At 36.4% G+C, this 15,826-nt stretch overlaps 2 protein-coding genes across 4 annotated transcripts in view; both read right to left on the reverse strand.

The window, feature by feature from the left end:
* The window catches only part of LOC107725185 (GRB2-associated-binding protein 1-like), a 95,680-nt gene extending 88,909 nt beyond the window's left edge, over positions 1-6,771 (reverse strand). For both annotated transcript variants that reach the window (XM_016534362.1, XM_016534361.1), the window contains exons 1-2: positions 6,336-6,771; positions 6,125-6,246 (exon numbers count right to left, since the gene is read on the reverse strand). In XM_016534362.1, the coding sequence (XP_016389848.1) occupies positions 6,125-6,196 (72 nt within the window). In that variant the 5' untranslated portion in view covers positions 6,197-6,246; positions 6,336-6,771. The remainder of the gene's footprint in view (positions 1-6,124; positions 6,247-6,335) is intronic.
* A 2,000-nt stretch (positions 6,772-8,771) lies between these two features.
* The window catches only part of LOC107725186 (ubiquitin carboxyl-terminal hydrolase 38), a 15,955-nt gene continuing 8,900 nt past the window's right edge, over positions 8,772-15,826 (reverse strand). For both annotated transcript variants that reach the window (XM_016534364.1, XM_016534363.1), the window contains exons 5-11: positions 15,313-15,414; positions 14,965-15,123; positions 14,130-14,323; positions 13,796-13,889; positions 13,325-13,431; positions 10,420-11,707; positions 8,772-9,336 (exon numbers count right to left, since the gene is read on the reverse strand). In XM_016534364.1, coding sequence (XP_016389850.1) covers positions 9,175-9,336; positions 10,420-11,707; positions 13,325-13,431; positions 13,796-13,889; positions 14,130-14,323; positions 14,965-15,123; positions 15,313-15,414 — 2,106 coding nt within the window. In that variant the 3' untranslated portion in view covers positions 8,772-9,174. The remainder of the gene's footprint in view (positions 9,337-10,419; positions 11,708-13,324; positions 13,432-13,795; positions 13,890-14,129; positions 14,324-14,964; positions 15,124-15,312; positions 15,415-15,826) is intronic.

Here is a 15,826-nt window from a genome sequence, read left to right on the forward strand (position 1 = left end):
AAATGGAAATGTCCTAGCCTTATGAGCAGTTCATTTATGCTAATCGACGGACTGTTATGTTAATAAGTGCCAGTATTAATATGTTTCAGCACGTTACAATCATATGGCTTGAGTTAAGGTAGCCTATATTCTGAATTAAACCATTTATCATACAGATTGAAAGTGTGAATCCCGTCTCTCTCCATCTCTCTCTGTTTATGGGTGTTTGTGCGTGCATACTGTTACAAAATTTTAGCTATCGCATCTCACAAAGAAAATAATTTTTTTTATACTGTAAATTATAATGTAATAATAGGTTTACTTGTAGCATTTCAAATGACTGATTTTAGTTTTCAGCATTTTGTTTTTAATTTATTTAGGCAAAACTGTATATAGTTTTAATATTATTACTTATCAGTCATAACATGAAAATGATCTGGCTTATTGGTTTTGGCCAAGAATTTTAATATATATCTACTAGTAGTCAAATCGATTAATAATATATGTGTGTGTACTAGGGCTGTGCGATTTGGGGGAAAATATCAAATTGCGATTTTTTTGACAGATATTGCGATTGCGATTTGATTTGCGATTTTAAATTTGCAAAGTCAAGCTTCAGCTCAATATTGTCAATAATGTGCAGCACAGTATGGGTATCATTACCCTGCTGAAAAAAAAACAATAGAAACCATCACAGAAATTCTTATAGTTTCCATTAAACCATTACAAAATTCCTTTTTGTTTTGGGCATTATTCCAATAGGAATTACTGTTGTTCTATTGGTTGCCATCTGCCAGATTACATCCCACCAATAGAATCCATCAAATAGACACCATTATAGTTTACATTAAAACCAAACAAATTCCCATTATAACCCTGAAATCCATTAAATTTGTTATTGTGTTTTGGGAGGGGTTCTATTGTTTTTTTTTTCAGCAGAAAATTTCACAGAAAATATTTGTTTATTTTTTATAAATAAAGAACTGTATTTCTTAAGTCAATTATTAAAGTATTACATTGATTTATTCTAGTGTGTACTATGCACATTTAGATGTATACAAAAATAAACACACATACATATTTAAGAAATATATGTAATATATAACAAATCATATATAAATATGAATATGAAAATACATACATGTAAATATTTCTTAAATATATACATGTATGTGTGTATATTTATATATACATATTAAGTACAGAGTACACAGTACACACACGCTGCACGATTAATCGAATGCGATTGGCATGCGCATTTTGTTAGTAAAGCCGGTTCTGTAATCAGCAGTAAATGATCATCACGTGCTTTCAGATGGAGCAGCATTTACTACACAGAGCCGTAGTTCACTGACAAGTTATGCAAAAAAATCTAAGACGATTTTATTGCGCGATTATGAAATCGAAGAAATCGTTCGCGATAATGACAGCTGTGTGCATAGCTTCTCAGTGAACTACGGCTCTGTGTAGTAAATGCTGCTCCATCTGAAAGCATGTGAAAATACCACATTTAATAACATATTTTTACTCCAAACTCCCTTCATAGCGTCAGTTATGTGTTTGAAATAAATCCTTCTGTGAGATGATGTGGCTTCTTACACAGAATAAGGCACGCAACATATTTCATAGTATTCTAAGCAGTGATAAAGGCATTGCATTATAAATATACTTTATTTTATTAAATTTATAATAATAATGAAAGATAAACCATATATTGTCATAATCGTGTGTTTATTAGTCACGTTGAATCAATGAAAGCAGCTGAATCTTCGGGTTATTCAGCTGCAGCAATAGGCATTTCCTGGGTTTCTTCTGCGAGGCGTATTTGGAGTTTCAGCGTGAGAGCGCCCTCTGGCCTTTGGATGGAGATTTACTGCTGATCACAGAACCGTGCTTCACTGAAAGATACGCATGACAATCGCAGCTTCTGTCGAATCGATTTATCGTGCAGCCCTACACACACACACATATATTATGTAAACAAAAACTTTTATTTTGGATGCAATTAATCACGATTAATCTCAATTAATCGACTTGACAGCACTAAACCCTATATTTTTAATTAGCCAGTAGGTTTAAGTTACATGAACAATGATTGGCTACTAGATAAAGGGGGAGTGGCATTCTGATTTTCAAGAAAGTTTGATTGGTTTTAATTGATTAAATACGCATATCCTTTAAAAGTGAATTTTGTAGGTGTTTTTGAAAACACACAATAACATTTTAAACAGAAATTGACCTTAAAAAATACAAATATACATAAGTAAGTACAATCTAGATGAGCTCCATGTAAGAAATCACATGAGATGAAATAGTCTCAATAGCAGAAGTGAGCATTAACACTCCAGGCTTTAATCTGAGTTGCCACATTACTGTACCGTACATGTGTTCCCAACTTCATTTGGCTCTTTCACAATTAGTCTCTCCAAGCATTATGAGAAGGGTGTGAAAGAAGAAGTTTACAAAGAAGAGAGGATGAGGCCAAATAGAAAATGCTAAGACACTAAAAAAAATGAGCCGACGGGGACATTTTTAACTCACGTCATAGTCCAGTTTGAGGAATATGGTGTGGCTATTGTGGGGAGTAATAACTTATGATCTTCTGATGCCACCAGTCACATGTCTCGCATGGACAGGCCAAAAAAAAAAAAAAAAACTATTTTTATACTCAGGTAGCCCCCTTTATTATACTTCTGTTATAGTAGCTAGTTACTTGTCTGAGACGACCCTCAGTAAAGCACTGTGCTCTTTGAGCCATCAAGAACATTCCCTTTAAACAGTCGAGTCAAATCATCTGCTCTGCTCTTGAACTGTTGCCAAACCGTCAAAAACACATCAGACTTTTGACCCTGTGCCGCTTAAAGCTTTGCAGCACTAGAGGATTCAGAGAACGTGCAATGAATTTTTCAGAAAAATCAGCTGATCTACTGTTTTCTTTTAGTCCTTATAACAGTATGATTTAGAATATAAAATGCAAAAACTTCTCGTGAGAAGCTAGACACCATCTCAGATCTTTCATATAATGAAACAAAGTGCTATTGTGTCATTTCCACTGTAATGATTACATAACATGTTCAAAGCATTCAAATTTCCAGCTGGTTCAGATGCAAATGATAGTCATCTTTTTAATTATAAAACAACAGAGTGGATCCTGTTTTGAGGCTGCTGGTTGCATGTCTTTTCTGATTTTTCAGAAGTGTTCCAATCATGAATAGGACATAAGCTACCTAAAAACTCTTTTAAAGACTCAAGAAGAGCTCCATTTGGTTTAGACATAAGAGGGAACACAATGAGGGCTAATAAACAATGGATTTAGAACAACAAACACTACTGTTCAAACATTTGAGGTCAGCACGATTTTGTAATGCTTTTAAAGTTTTATGCTGGCCAAGGCTGCATCTATTTGCTAAAAAAATTATATTGTGAAACAACATTACAATTTAAAAAAACAGTTCTCTATTGTGCAAAACTGAATTTTTAGCAGCCATTTTCATCAGTGTCACATGATCCTTCAGAAATCATTCGAATATGCTGATTTGCTGCTCAAGAAACATTTATTTCTCAATTTCTTTAACAAAAAAAAAACTCTTACCAACCTCAAATTTTTGAATGGTAGTGTACATTTTTGGAGGATGTCTACAAGTCATCTGAAGCAAACAAAAATGACAGGGCTATCTGAAGTTTCTCAGTGCAATCACAGTATAAGGAATTGCAATATGTATCTAAAATTGATGTTGATCAATGCATAACTGGTCAAAAACAGATATAGAATCACTAATAGGCCCGTACACCTGGCATGGGGCTCCTTTTGAGGAGAAGTATTTTAGTAGCCACCCGGCTCCAATAAAAACAGTCTGGTCCTAATCAGCCACATGTGAAACACTGAGACAACTCCACCTTCATGCACCAGAAAACAGACTGAGACTAATGTTGAGGACGGCACTTCAAAACTACAGCAAACCTAGACTGTAAACTTACTGCAACAAGAAAGGAGGGATAAAGGGAAGGAAGTTTCTCATCTCACTCTAAAAACCAACTAAACAACTACAAAGGCTTTTCTCCACAATCACTTTGCTTAAACGTGTCTCAAGCAAGAGGAAATCTAAAAATTACTTGTGAGAACATTGTGTGTTACAACAAAGCACTTGTTCTTTCCTGGATCTAATCTTATTATAGCATTGTGTGGATGAGCTCAGAAATCATTTTAATTAGATTTGGAGCCATGAAATATTGTTCATCACATTCAACAGACTACCGTTTACTCTGGAAGCCCAAAGCATGTGAAATCACACCCCGTCTCTCAAGCCTGTGCATACAAGGCCAAATGCAATAGTTGCCATTCGAATGTTCCTTCTAAACAATGGCAAAATATGCCAAATACTTGGCTGTTTGAGTCTAAACCGTGTTACTGATTGCACAATGAGATAAAACATGAATTCAATAGCAATGTTCCTAGCAGAGCTATACCAGATTAAAGGAATCCAATAAAAAAAAAAAAAAGCATCACATGAGCCTGAAGGAGATTTCTAACATGTTTGGTTGGGGCTCGATAGCAGGCAGAGCTGTAAGTGAGTGATTTCATTACAGATTACTGGTGTATATTACCACTAAGAGGAAGGGAAGACCCCATGGTACACATACAATGTGTGAATGACTAAATGCATTGAGTCATCCTGTGCAGACAGAATGGAGAGTTAGGGGTTCAGTTGTCTTGGCAACTAAAGTAGCAGCAAACAAAGGCATTTCATATGATTTGGTGAAATATTTGAAAAATCTTGAAATCCTTGCAAATGTAAGGTGACAATATATTTAATACAAAACACTCAAAATACACAGATCAAGGAACCAGCCTTCAATGTAATGATCATTGGCGCAAGCAGTGCAAATGATATCATTCAATTTAATTCCAATTTAATCTATCCATACCAGCACTGTTTTCTGCAACCTTGATGCATATAAACAATAGCTTTCGGCTTGAACCACACTTAAAAGTTGTCATTAGATTTCAAAAGAGCCATGCCTACTGCAAACAAATTACTGTCACAGTTTATTGCACTAAAGAATGTTGCTAACAACTTTTGCATGAGTTAACTGAACATAAACATGTTTAGATTTAGATGTATGATAGTGGTGTCTCTGCGGGTCAAGCCACATTCCATTAAAACAATAAGCATCACTAAGGTTTATGCACAGCTGGCTCTTATCGTTTCCAACTGTACCAGACACTTTGGACTTGTACTGACTCCTATTGCAATGGATGCATGAAATTTGTTCGGTTTCTTACACTTTTTGTTCTGTTCCTTTTTTGTCTCTGTTTCCCCCACCTCATACAACATGCATCCACTTATGGACATTCTTGGATTCAATTCCAAAGATTATTGGCATGTTATTGGTGGCTAGCTGCTGCACCTCACTGACCAGACTACCACAAGTTCTCTGTCTGCTGTGAGTGACCATCCTTGTGTTCTGTTTGCGCTTGTAACTATTTATATGCAGGCCTACTTGTATGTTTACACCCTAACCTCTAGCTAAAAGTGCTATATTAAGCAAACATGATTTTTGTTGTTATTATTATGCATACCTTGATCAATTATGTCATGTGATGTCAACATGGCGCAGCCCATGAGGGGGCGACCCACTCCATGTAGAAGAAAACAGCCTTTTCTACAAAACTGGCATGTGAGAGTCTCATAGTGTACATTATTAAGTGATATTTCTCAAAAATGCTCTTAATTTGAGTGTAAATTTTTTAATCAGAAAAAAAAATACTTAATGCTCCTTTAAAAAAACAAACAAAAAAAAGTTATCTCCCAACACCGGTAGGTGTGTCCTAAAGAACTGATCAAGACGCCACAAATAAGGATTTTGCACATGCGAATTTCACAACCATTTCAGTGCTATGAACACACAGACAGCGTTCATACACTCGATCACACATTTTTGAGGAACTGATCCCGTTTTCAAACTATTCCTGGATCGTCAGCATTTTTGAACGAAAAAAAAAAAGCCTTAACCGACAGATCGCGAGCAGTGATTGACCTGCAGTTGTTGGAAATCGTACTCTAAATTTGCATGAATCTTGCCCCAACAGTCCTGCGGTTACAACACTGTCAGTGCATTTGAATAAGATTAAAACGTTACTTACATAACGCCGTAACTTTTTTTCAGGTGGAGACTTTCTGAGCCACCCCGAGCACACCACCTCTCCTCCGCTCATTTTCTTCTTACCTTCCAGGAAAATACGCGCTTTAAGTTTCGTGTTCCAACCTGCAACATATGAAACCAAAGTCCCAAAATATGAGGTGGAAGTTGCGCCCAAGTGTTTTCAGCGCGTTTATTAAAACAAACACAAATACCGTCACTCCTCCTGGTTTCCAGCACGTCCACAGGGAAGAGCTTCCCGACAGCGACACAAACTCCTCTGGATGAAGTCCTCTCTTCTGGCGAATATCAAACACAGCAATAGACGTCTGTAGTTGAGCCCTCTTTTAGTTTACACACTTTGTCTGTGTAAATAATCCGCTGTTTTCAAGCTGAAATGCAACGAGGCAGCGAGTGACACTCGCCGTAGTGAAAGCTTTGCTTGATTACCTTATTTCAAAGTAAACCAAAACAGTTTCCTTGAAAATATATATAGTTTTAACTTATTTTTCCAAAACATTATGGTCGCATTAGCACTGAAGTGCTTTTTGGACTAGAAATCCGTCCCGATCGTCGACCTTCCCTCCAGTTTCACTCTCCACGGCTCCTGCTGATTGACAAGCATAAACGTCGATACTTTCCCTAAACTCAGCCTCCTCTGGCCTGTGGAGGCAGGGAGAAGTCGGCCAAGACGGAGAATAAAGAGCATTACATCATGGGAAATGTAGTCTTGGAGTGTTGCCCCGTCAGAAGGAAAACACTGGGACGGTGGCTCAAAGAATCGGTGTAAACAAATCTCTCAGCCACGTCCCAAATAAAACTTGCTTGAATCCGGATTAAGACTGCGATCATAAAGTAGTGTTGTTCTTTTGAGTCTGATCTGTTTAATGATTCGACTGAGCCGGTTCACAAACTCACTCTGAAGGATTTGTAAAACGGTCACAATCGGTCATTTATATGATTATTATTATAAATATATATATATATTTTATAATACCTTTCCTATAATTAGTATCTTGTCTGCTAAAACCTTTTTTTTTTTTTCAAGAAATCTAAACACGTTTGTGTTGTTTAATGTGACAGCAAAATATATTTAGGCACTAAATTATTTTTATATATGTATATATACGTTTATATTTTTGTGTGTTGAATCATGCTGCAATAAACTGAAGTGAATATTGCAGTAAACACCGCCATTAATAAAGCCCAAAAAGTAATGAACAGCCAGGCATGTCTAGATTTGGCTTTATTAAACGTAATATTCAACACATGATGACGTAATTACGTCAGTACGTAAAAGAATCACCGAATTTGCTTCTGAACTGAATCTTTAAATGAACTGTTCGAAAGAACCGAATCGCAGAAAAGAGTCCGACATAGACTTCCAATTAAAACATAGTACGTTACAAGCGAACGTCTTGATACAGACTGCACATACCTACCAGAATTGTCAAAATTAATGATGCTGACATTTAATAGCTAATTGAGTTTTGTATACAGGAGTTTACTTTACACAGGCCTACATATTTATAGAAATGGAGAAATGCAGACAGTTTAAACACTAAAAAGCATAGGTACTAAAGATTATATCACTGATAATTACCATTATAATGATGAAAAGTGAACAGTTTCTTTCAGTAAAGAATGTTCATGTTTGTGGGATTGGTATCTTTGGAATGTTATTGTAATGCTAAACGCCTTACTGGTTATCTCTGAAGCTTTGTGCCTACTCTCTGCTGTGATTTGCAGCTCAGTGCAAAGGATTGATTTAGTCAGTTTATTATCCTATAATCTTTCATCTTGTGATTTCAGGTTGTGTCTATAATTTATATTAAGTATCTTTGTCTACGACATAATTTACAATCAACACCTTGGTTGTTTTCTTCCATTATTGATCTAAAAAACCCAAGGATGATTATTACAGTATTATAACAACATTATAACAATTTCCGTGTTACAGAATAAAGTGTCAGTGGGAGTGGCCTAAACTGTAGCAAAGACATGTGTAGATATCAGTTGTTGAATAATTCAGAGTCATTGATTTTACCAAATGGTTTTAGAGACTGTGCGAGTGGTGCAACACTGTTATAAAGCTAATGGCTCTGGGGGGATTGAAGAACTAAAGGTGCCCACATTTGAAAACCACAAAGCCAACTTTGCTACATGTATTAGTTCTCCAATTTAGAAATGCACATCTAAAGGAGTGCTTCACCGCAGCCTTAAGTGTCTATTCTAAGCTAATGCACAAGGACAATGATGTTGTACTGATTTTAACTGGATTTCATGCTCAAAAACAGATTGTTTTAGGGTTCACCAAAGGACAGGAGTGCAGTGGTTCAAACTGAGGACACTGGGATGCTGGGGGTGGACTTATGGATTGATAGCCATGAGGTGACTAACAAAGGTCTCATGCTCCGATAGTCAAAACAGACCTCAACTTGATTATTGTCTTAGAACCATAGAATATTCACTGAAATAGCACTTGTTTTAATTGTTGCTTTGGAGTTCAGTATAAACCAATTTATATATTACTATAGTTTGTTTCTATTTTGTTTTCATTTTAATTTTGAAGTTATAATAATTTTGATATTTTTGTCATTTTTATAACTTTTTTTTTTTTTTGACAAAACAGATATAACTGTAATCCTCAGACCAGAAGTTGAAAAACTTCCAATTAAAATATTCATGCAAGTAGTTCACTGTATAGTATGGTCCAAAAATATTTGCTTTAATTTTTAAAACCATTCTCTGCCTAATGATTTTTGTTTAGAAAATGAAACAATTAAGATTCCATAATGAGACCGTAATTATTACTGTATTCTGTACAAATTTATTGCCTGCCCATTTCTGACCTATAGTACTCAAAGTGCTTCAATTAATTTCAAATGAACGTCAATGGAAAGGGGAAAAGCATGCAAACCAGAAAAATTAAGACACATCTGTTCTGAGGTGGCACACTTATCCATATTGTGGGCAATCAGGACAAAAAAAATTGAAGTCCGGTGTTGTCAGTGGGACTGTCCAGTGCTCTGAGGCTATGTCTGTGACCCTTCCTTAGAAGACGAGTCTGCTGATGGTATTGAAGCCGCCTCCTCCACCCCCACCTGAGGGCCCACAGCTGCCAGGAGGCTCGTTGTCATCAGAACCGTTGGGTCGGAATGAGCAAGAAGCAGAGGTTGCTTGAAGAGCTCGAGCTCTGGCATTCAGCTCCTGCTCCTGGAAGGAAAAGAAATGAAGGGTTAAATCCATGACAAATAAGAGATAAAGAAAAACGTTCCATATTTCATTGAAAAAACATTTTTGACAACTTTTATTTGAAAATGTCATGTGGAATAACAATAAAAAAATGTCATTACACCTTGAAAAAGTAAGAGTATATCTTAATATAATCAACAAAGCTTAAAATGTAAACTATCTGATATGTTAAGAGATGTATTGAACTTTACAAAGAGCCATAATCTTTAAAAAAAATAATTTCATGTCCTACGTTTTTCCCCCTTCATGATTTTGTACCATATTACTTTAAGTTTTCATTTGAATTTGTTAAAACGACTTTGTGAAAATCTTACTATCTAGTAAGGTTTTCTTTTTAGAAGCAAGTTTTCATTCATTGTGCTATCAGGACAGTTGTACAACACAAAAATGAATTTTAATTCAGAAATGTTGATAGAAAATGTGTATGCAAGTCTTATATGAGAAATGCATGTACTTTTGAACAAAACAAATGAGTGTTATGGCACTGACAAGATAACAGATTATACATTACAGTTCAAAAGCTTTTTTTTTAGGGGGGGTAATGCAAAGATGCATTAAATCTACAGTAAAATATTTTACACTGTTACAAAAAATGTTTTAAATAAGTGCTGTTCATTTGAACTTTCTAGTCATAGAAGAATCCTGAAAAAAAATGCATAGTTTCCACAAAAATATGAAGTAGTGCAAATGTTTTCAACACCAATAATAATAAGTAATGTTCCTTGAGCATCAAATCAGCATATTATGATTTCCGAAGATCATGTGACACTGAAAACTGGTGTAATGGCTGCTAAAAATTCAGCTTTGCCATCACAGGAATAAAATATATTTTTAAACATATTAAAATGTTTAAAATTGTTATTTTAAATTGAAACAGTATTTCAGAACATTACCTTTATTAATTGTATTTTGATAAAAAAAATGCAGCCTTGGAGAGTATAATAGTAGTAGTAGTATATTTTTTGTTTAATGCCATGTCAGCATCTTAGGCTATTTTCTTGGAGAGCATAAAAGAGCACCACAGACAAAGTACAATATTCCCACCTGTAGGAAGAGTTTGTTGTCTTTGGTAATGGCATCCATCAGCTCCTTCTGCAGGGGCGGCTCTCCACTCAGTCTTGAGCCATTTACAACTGGCCCAGAATTGCTTGGTTGTCCACTGACCTCTTGTTTCCTGTAAATCAGGACATAGGCTGTGTCCTTAGGGAAGCGACCGGTGACGTTCCGCAATGACTCAAAGTTTGTAAAAGTCACTCGGCTGTCATTAAACAAGAACCAGTCGGTGGACTTGTGGTCAGCGCATCCCATTTCCTCCTGTGAGGCTGTCGAGCTCTCTGATAGGCTGGAGCTTTCCAGGGTCTTAGAACTTGGGTGAGCTACATAACCATCAGTGCTACTCCCATTCCTTCCATACGAGTAGTAGTGACCGCTCTCAGAGGACATCCCAGAATGCACTACAACAGAACTCAAAACATACGGCACTGACAGCATTTCCGAATCACTGTCATTTGACTCACTATTTGTTCTGTTTCCCGTCATCCCATCCTCCTTTTGAGAAGGCTTGAGCTTCTTAGCTAGATTCTCACCACTCTCGGGGGAGTCAGAGGAGGAAGATGTAACTGCAGTTGAGGAAGATGATGAAACGGAGATACCGGGCTGGCGTAAAGGCAGGCTCATGTGAGGCGGAATGCCTACATTGTCCAGGATCTTGCGACGGACGTGGCAGGTGGCATCGTACGAGAAGCGCAGCAGAGTCAGAATGAGGTACTCCGGTGCCGCCACCACCCGCATGACCTTCTCGGCCCTCTGCAGTGAGGCGCAGCGCTCACAGAAGTAGCAGTTCTCGTTCTCTAGGATTTCTGGAGCTAGGAAGTAGTCGACCAAATCTGGTACAGACAGTGTGGGCTCCACCACCGGCTTCTCCATCCTGGTTCCTGCACCTTCTTTTACTGAGCCCTCCGAGGATTCACTGCCTCCATTCACCGCCCCTTGGCAGGGTCCCACAGAGGAGGAGCTTTTGTGCTCATCGATGGGACCGTGGCACTTGGACATCGAGGGGCAGAATGCAAGAGAGAGGTCTGTAAATGGCTCCTCTTTTTCTGACAGGCTGTGACACTGCAGGCAGCGGATGGCTGTAGAGAGTCGACCACCAAACATACGCTCCACTAGAGTGCGACCATCTCCGTTGGCTGCCACAGGATCTGGATGCGATGGCATATCAGCGACTGGCTGACTTACAGCATTGTTTAGAGTTTCAGCAGAAGTGGTTGCAGGTTCAGGTTTTGGGCTGGTCACCTGAAATGCTGAGAGAGTCTTCTCTTCTTCATGCAACCTCAATATCACATAAGAAGACAGAACAAAATACATGAAATGCAAAATCTCCCCCTGCTGGTGTAAATAAGGAAACACATTATTTTATTGGTTTTAGAGCTGTAATCAATTAATATACTCAATCACCATAAATCTCATATTTATTATTATTCAAAAATGATAGATAATAAATGTGGTTTCGCTGACACACGTAGTAAAACTTCAAGACAACAAACAGAATTAGATTTCACGGAGCTGAAAATCTGCAGTTATTAAATAATATATAGATTTATTTGGAAAGCAGTGTTTCTAATGTTTTTTTTTCTCATCCTCAAAGCACGGGGCCCATGTCAGCTAAAAATGGCCCTGCTCATGTGGCTGTCTGTAAAAATAAATCTGCATGGCTCCTCTGATAAAACTTTGATAACTGATAATCCTTTCATGTGACAATTTTACCCTATGAAACCAGAAAGGTGTGGTCAGTCACATGTAAATAAATGTTATTACTTAGACACATAATAAATTAAATATTAATTTCATAAAATATCCTATTTATGTATTTATTTAAATATCCCATTCCCATCTAATAAGAAAATTGAATGGTTTTTCTGTCTTGCATTTTCTCTCTCAAAATTATTTTTAAAATGTGAAAATTACACACAACCTCTTATTTACATAAGGTAAACATCTAACCCAGCAACTTGGTTGACTAGTAAAATGATCGCTATGCTAGCCCTAATATATAAAAAAGTATATAATACATATTTAAACATTTTATCACCTACTTGTTGAAGCCATAGTAATAACAGATTCCATTATTTATCCATTATTATTTCCAAAAGTTTACATTATTTTGTTCACTTCTTTCACTTTCAATTCTTAACAGCTCTTACACCCTGTAGTGAAGCAGCGACATGATATTATTCTTAAAACATATACACATTACAGTGAAGTGCAACAGTTACCGTATGGTGCTTGGCTGTAGAAAAAGCGATTTTTGGATTAATCCCTCTTTGTAAACTCAAGAGATGTCGATTCTTACTGTGAATTTTTATGCAGGTGGCAGGAGAAAAACAGACATTCTGGATTCTAGATGGCAATAAAAAATCACACTAACCCATGTAAATGAAGAAAATATGTTACTGCCCAATGAGAAACAACTGCGAACAAAATTTCCCCACACGTTATGGACTTATATTTGACCAGCTTATACTGAAGCTGACTGGCTGTCCTCTTACGGTCTTCTTTTTAATGTCTGTACAAATGAATGTGTGTTTCGCTTGTAGTTTACTTGCTCACTTATACTTCATACTCCTTGAGCTATGAAAAAAAAATATTACAAGGGTATTTTATACATTATTCCTGACAAACAGGAACCAGAATTCTACTGTGTGTTCGTGTATGTAAATATGTATCGAAGACAGATGTCTGCTTGTGCTCTTGCAAAAGTTCAGCTTGTTCTGATCGGTCTTCGGGAATCATGTAACAGAATAAAGCAGTTGTAATGTCAAATTGAATGAACGTGTTACCATAAACTGCCCTAATAAAGTTTCAAAATCAACTCAGTCTAGCAAAACGGTATGCCTAGAGCAACTCTTAAACATACATCTTTCTTCCCATAGCCATTTTCTGAGTTTACCTGTCCAGCAGAAAGCGCAAATACTCTGAGCAGTCTTGCTGGGATCCAGCTGTAAACCACGGCGGCCGAGAACCCTCCAAAAAACTCCGTGGAGAATATGCTGCTCTCTGGTGGGCAAATAACATGATAAATAAATCACCAGCAGGTATGCTTAAAGGGGTCCTATTATGCTCTTTTACAAAGTCTTGATTTTGTTTTGGGGGTGTACTAGAACAGGCTCTCATACTAGGTTGTTCAAAAAACACATTATTTTTCACATATTTTACATTATTACAACACCTCTCTCCCCAGTCTGGCATGAACGGCTCGAATTATGCTCAAACAGCAACATTACAGACTAACTAAAGTTGAAAAAGTGAAAAAGCATAATACGACCCCTTTAATACTCTCATTAAACACACCTACCTAGCAATGTCAAACAATGCAACGTTTCAAAGGACATACAGGAAACTGCACAGAAGATAAACATACCTGTGTGTGGGCCAAGAAGGCAAAAAGAAGCTGGAGCTTCTTCATGAGGGTGTTGCTACCATTTAAATGCAGAGACATAACATGCCGTCTGAAACTTTTAAAGAGAGACTGTTAAAAATATGAGACATATCTTACAGTTTAAAATATAAATATTTAAATGCCTGAGGATCCTTTTATGATGTTTTATATTGTTTACATGTGAACATTAAAACCTAACGGTATAAAAACGTAATGCTATCTGCTGCATATGGACTGGAGAATGTTAATGTTAGATTCATGACAGTAGAACAGTTGAGAAAGAGATCAGATAATAAGCAATAGATTTAAAACTTACTCAGTAGCCATAAATAAAATTTGGATGATGCTGTTCATGTAGCACGTGTTGCCCAGATTCACAAGTCCCGTCTTTCCCGTTTCTGATTTTCCTGTGATCTTAAGCAGGCCTGAGGCAAATGAATTTGACTGAGAGGTCCAGGCACTTTGGTTCAGAACAAATTTGATCTTCTCCTCATTAGGTTTAGGTAGTTCCTACAACAGAACCAGAGGTGGATATAAAACAGATGAAGCATTCAAATACACTACTGTTCTGAAGTTTGTGTTCAGTAAGGTTTTTTTTGTTTTTTTTTAAAAGAAATTAATTACTTTTTATCAGCAAGGATGTATTCAATTGAATAGCAACAGTAAACACTAATAATGTTACAAAACATTTCTATTTTAAATAAGTGCTGTGCTTTTGAACGCTCAAAGACTCAAAGCACAACATAAATGTTTCTTGAGCATCATATTAAAATGATTTCTGAAGGATCATGTGACACTGAAGACTGAAGTAAGGGCTGCTAAAAATTCTACTTTGCCATCAAAGAAATATAATTTCCTTTGAAAATGTGTTAAAATAGAAAACAGTTATTTTATTTATAATATTTCACCATATTAGAGTTATTACTGTATTTTCCATCAAACTGCAGTCTTGAGGAGCATGAGACTTCTTTCAGAAATATTAACCTTACTGACCCCAAACATCTGAACGATTCTCTATAAAATTAGTTATTACATACAAGGACAAAATGCTAAATCAATTCAGCAATGATACACAAAACATGTTAACTGTTGTGCATTCTTAATTTATCTCACGAGAGCTAAAACCAGAGATTCCCTGTCTTATATCTTACTTTAATGGATTCAAGAATGCTGTCATAGAGGTCTGGGAAGCCAGAATATTGGTACATCATGCAGTGGATGAGTTCTGCAAACTGCAGCAGGAAGGTTTTGCTGTTGGGAAGGCCATCGTTCTTCAAAGACTTTACAAGTGGAACTATATGAGGAACCATCTGGTACAAATGACAAGGGTTATATAATTCACATTACATGATTACAAAGCAGATATTAAAATGCTAAAATCAGATACTAAAAACCACAGCTCCTTAAAAGCACTACAAACATTTACAATGTTCTAACTCGTTTGAATATTAAAAGAAAAAAAAAAAGAAAGTGGAGCAAAATGTTCACAGTGGCCTTACTAAGTGGAAGGCTTCAGGAGAGTGCTGGAAACTAAGCAGCATGTGTGAAAGTACCACCAGCGCTCCCTGCCTCACAATGGGATACCAGAGACGATTAAAGACCTGTAAACAGACAAACAAAAACACATCCATACACAAACGCTAGGGCTGGGTTTTGACACAAATTTCACGATTCAATTCGATTCTCATTCACAAGCTTGCAATTCGATTCGATTACCAATTCGATTCGATTCAATGTCGATTATTTTGGATAAATATCAGGTACAGTACGTGCCAAATTTTCTCAAGGAAAAAAAAATCTCTCAACTAATGCTGTAAAATATACATGCGAGTCAGTTGGTTCTACATTACTATAATATTGGAGGTTAAAATTGACTGATTTGTTCAAATTACACTTAATGAAGTTTTTTTAATAATAAAGTTACAATTACATAATATTTCTACTTCAATTAGTTTTTTTGTTTTTTTCATATAAACATAATGGTGGCTGTCATAAAAACTTGATGGATTTATT

This window comes from Sinocyclocheilus rhinocerous, unplaced genomic scaffold (assembly GCF_001515625.1).
Source record: "Sinocyclocheilus rhinocerous isolate Xijiao unplaced genomic scaffold, SAMN03320098_v1.1 scaffold1688, whole genome shotgun sequence".
Taxonomy (NCBI): domain Eukaryota; kingdom Metazoa; phylum Chordata; class Actinopteri; order Cypriniformes; family Cyprinidae; genus Sinocyclocheilus; species Sinocyclocheilus rhinocerous.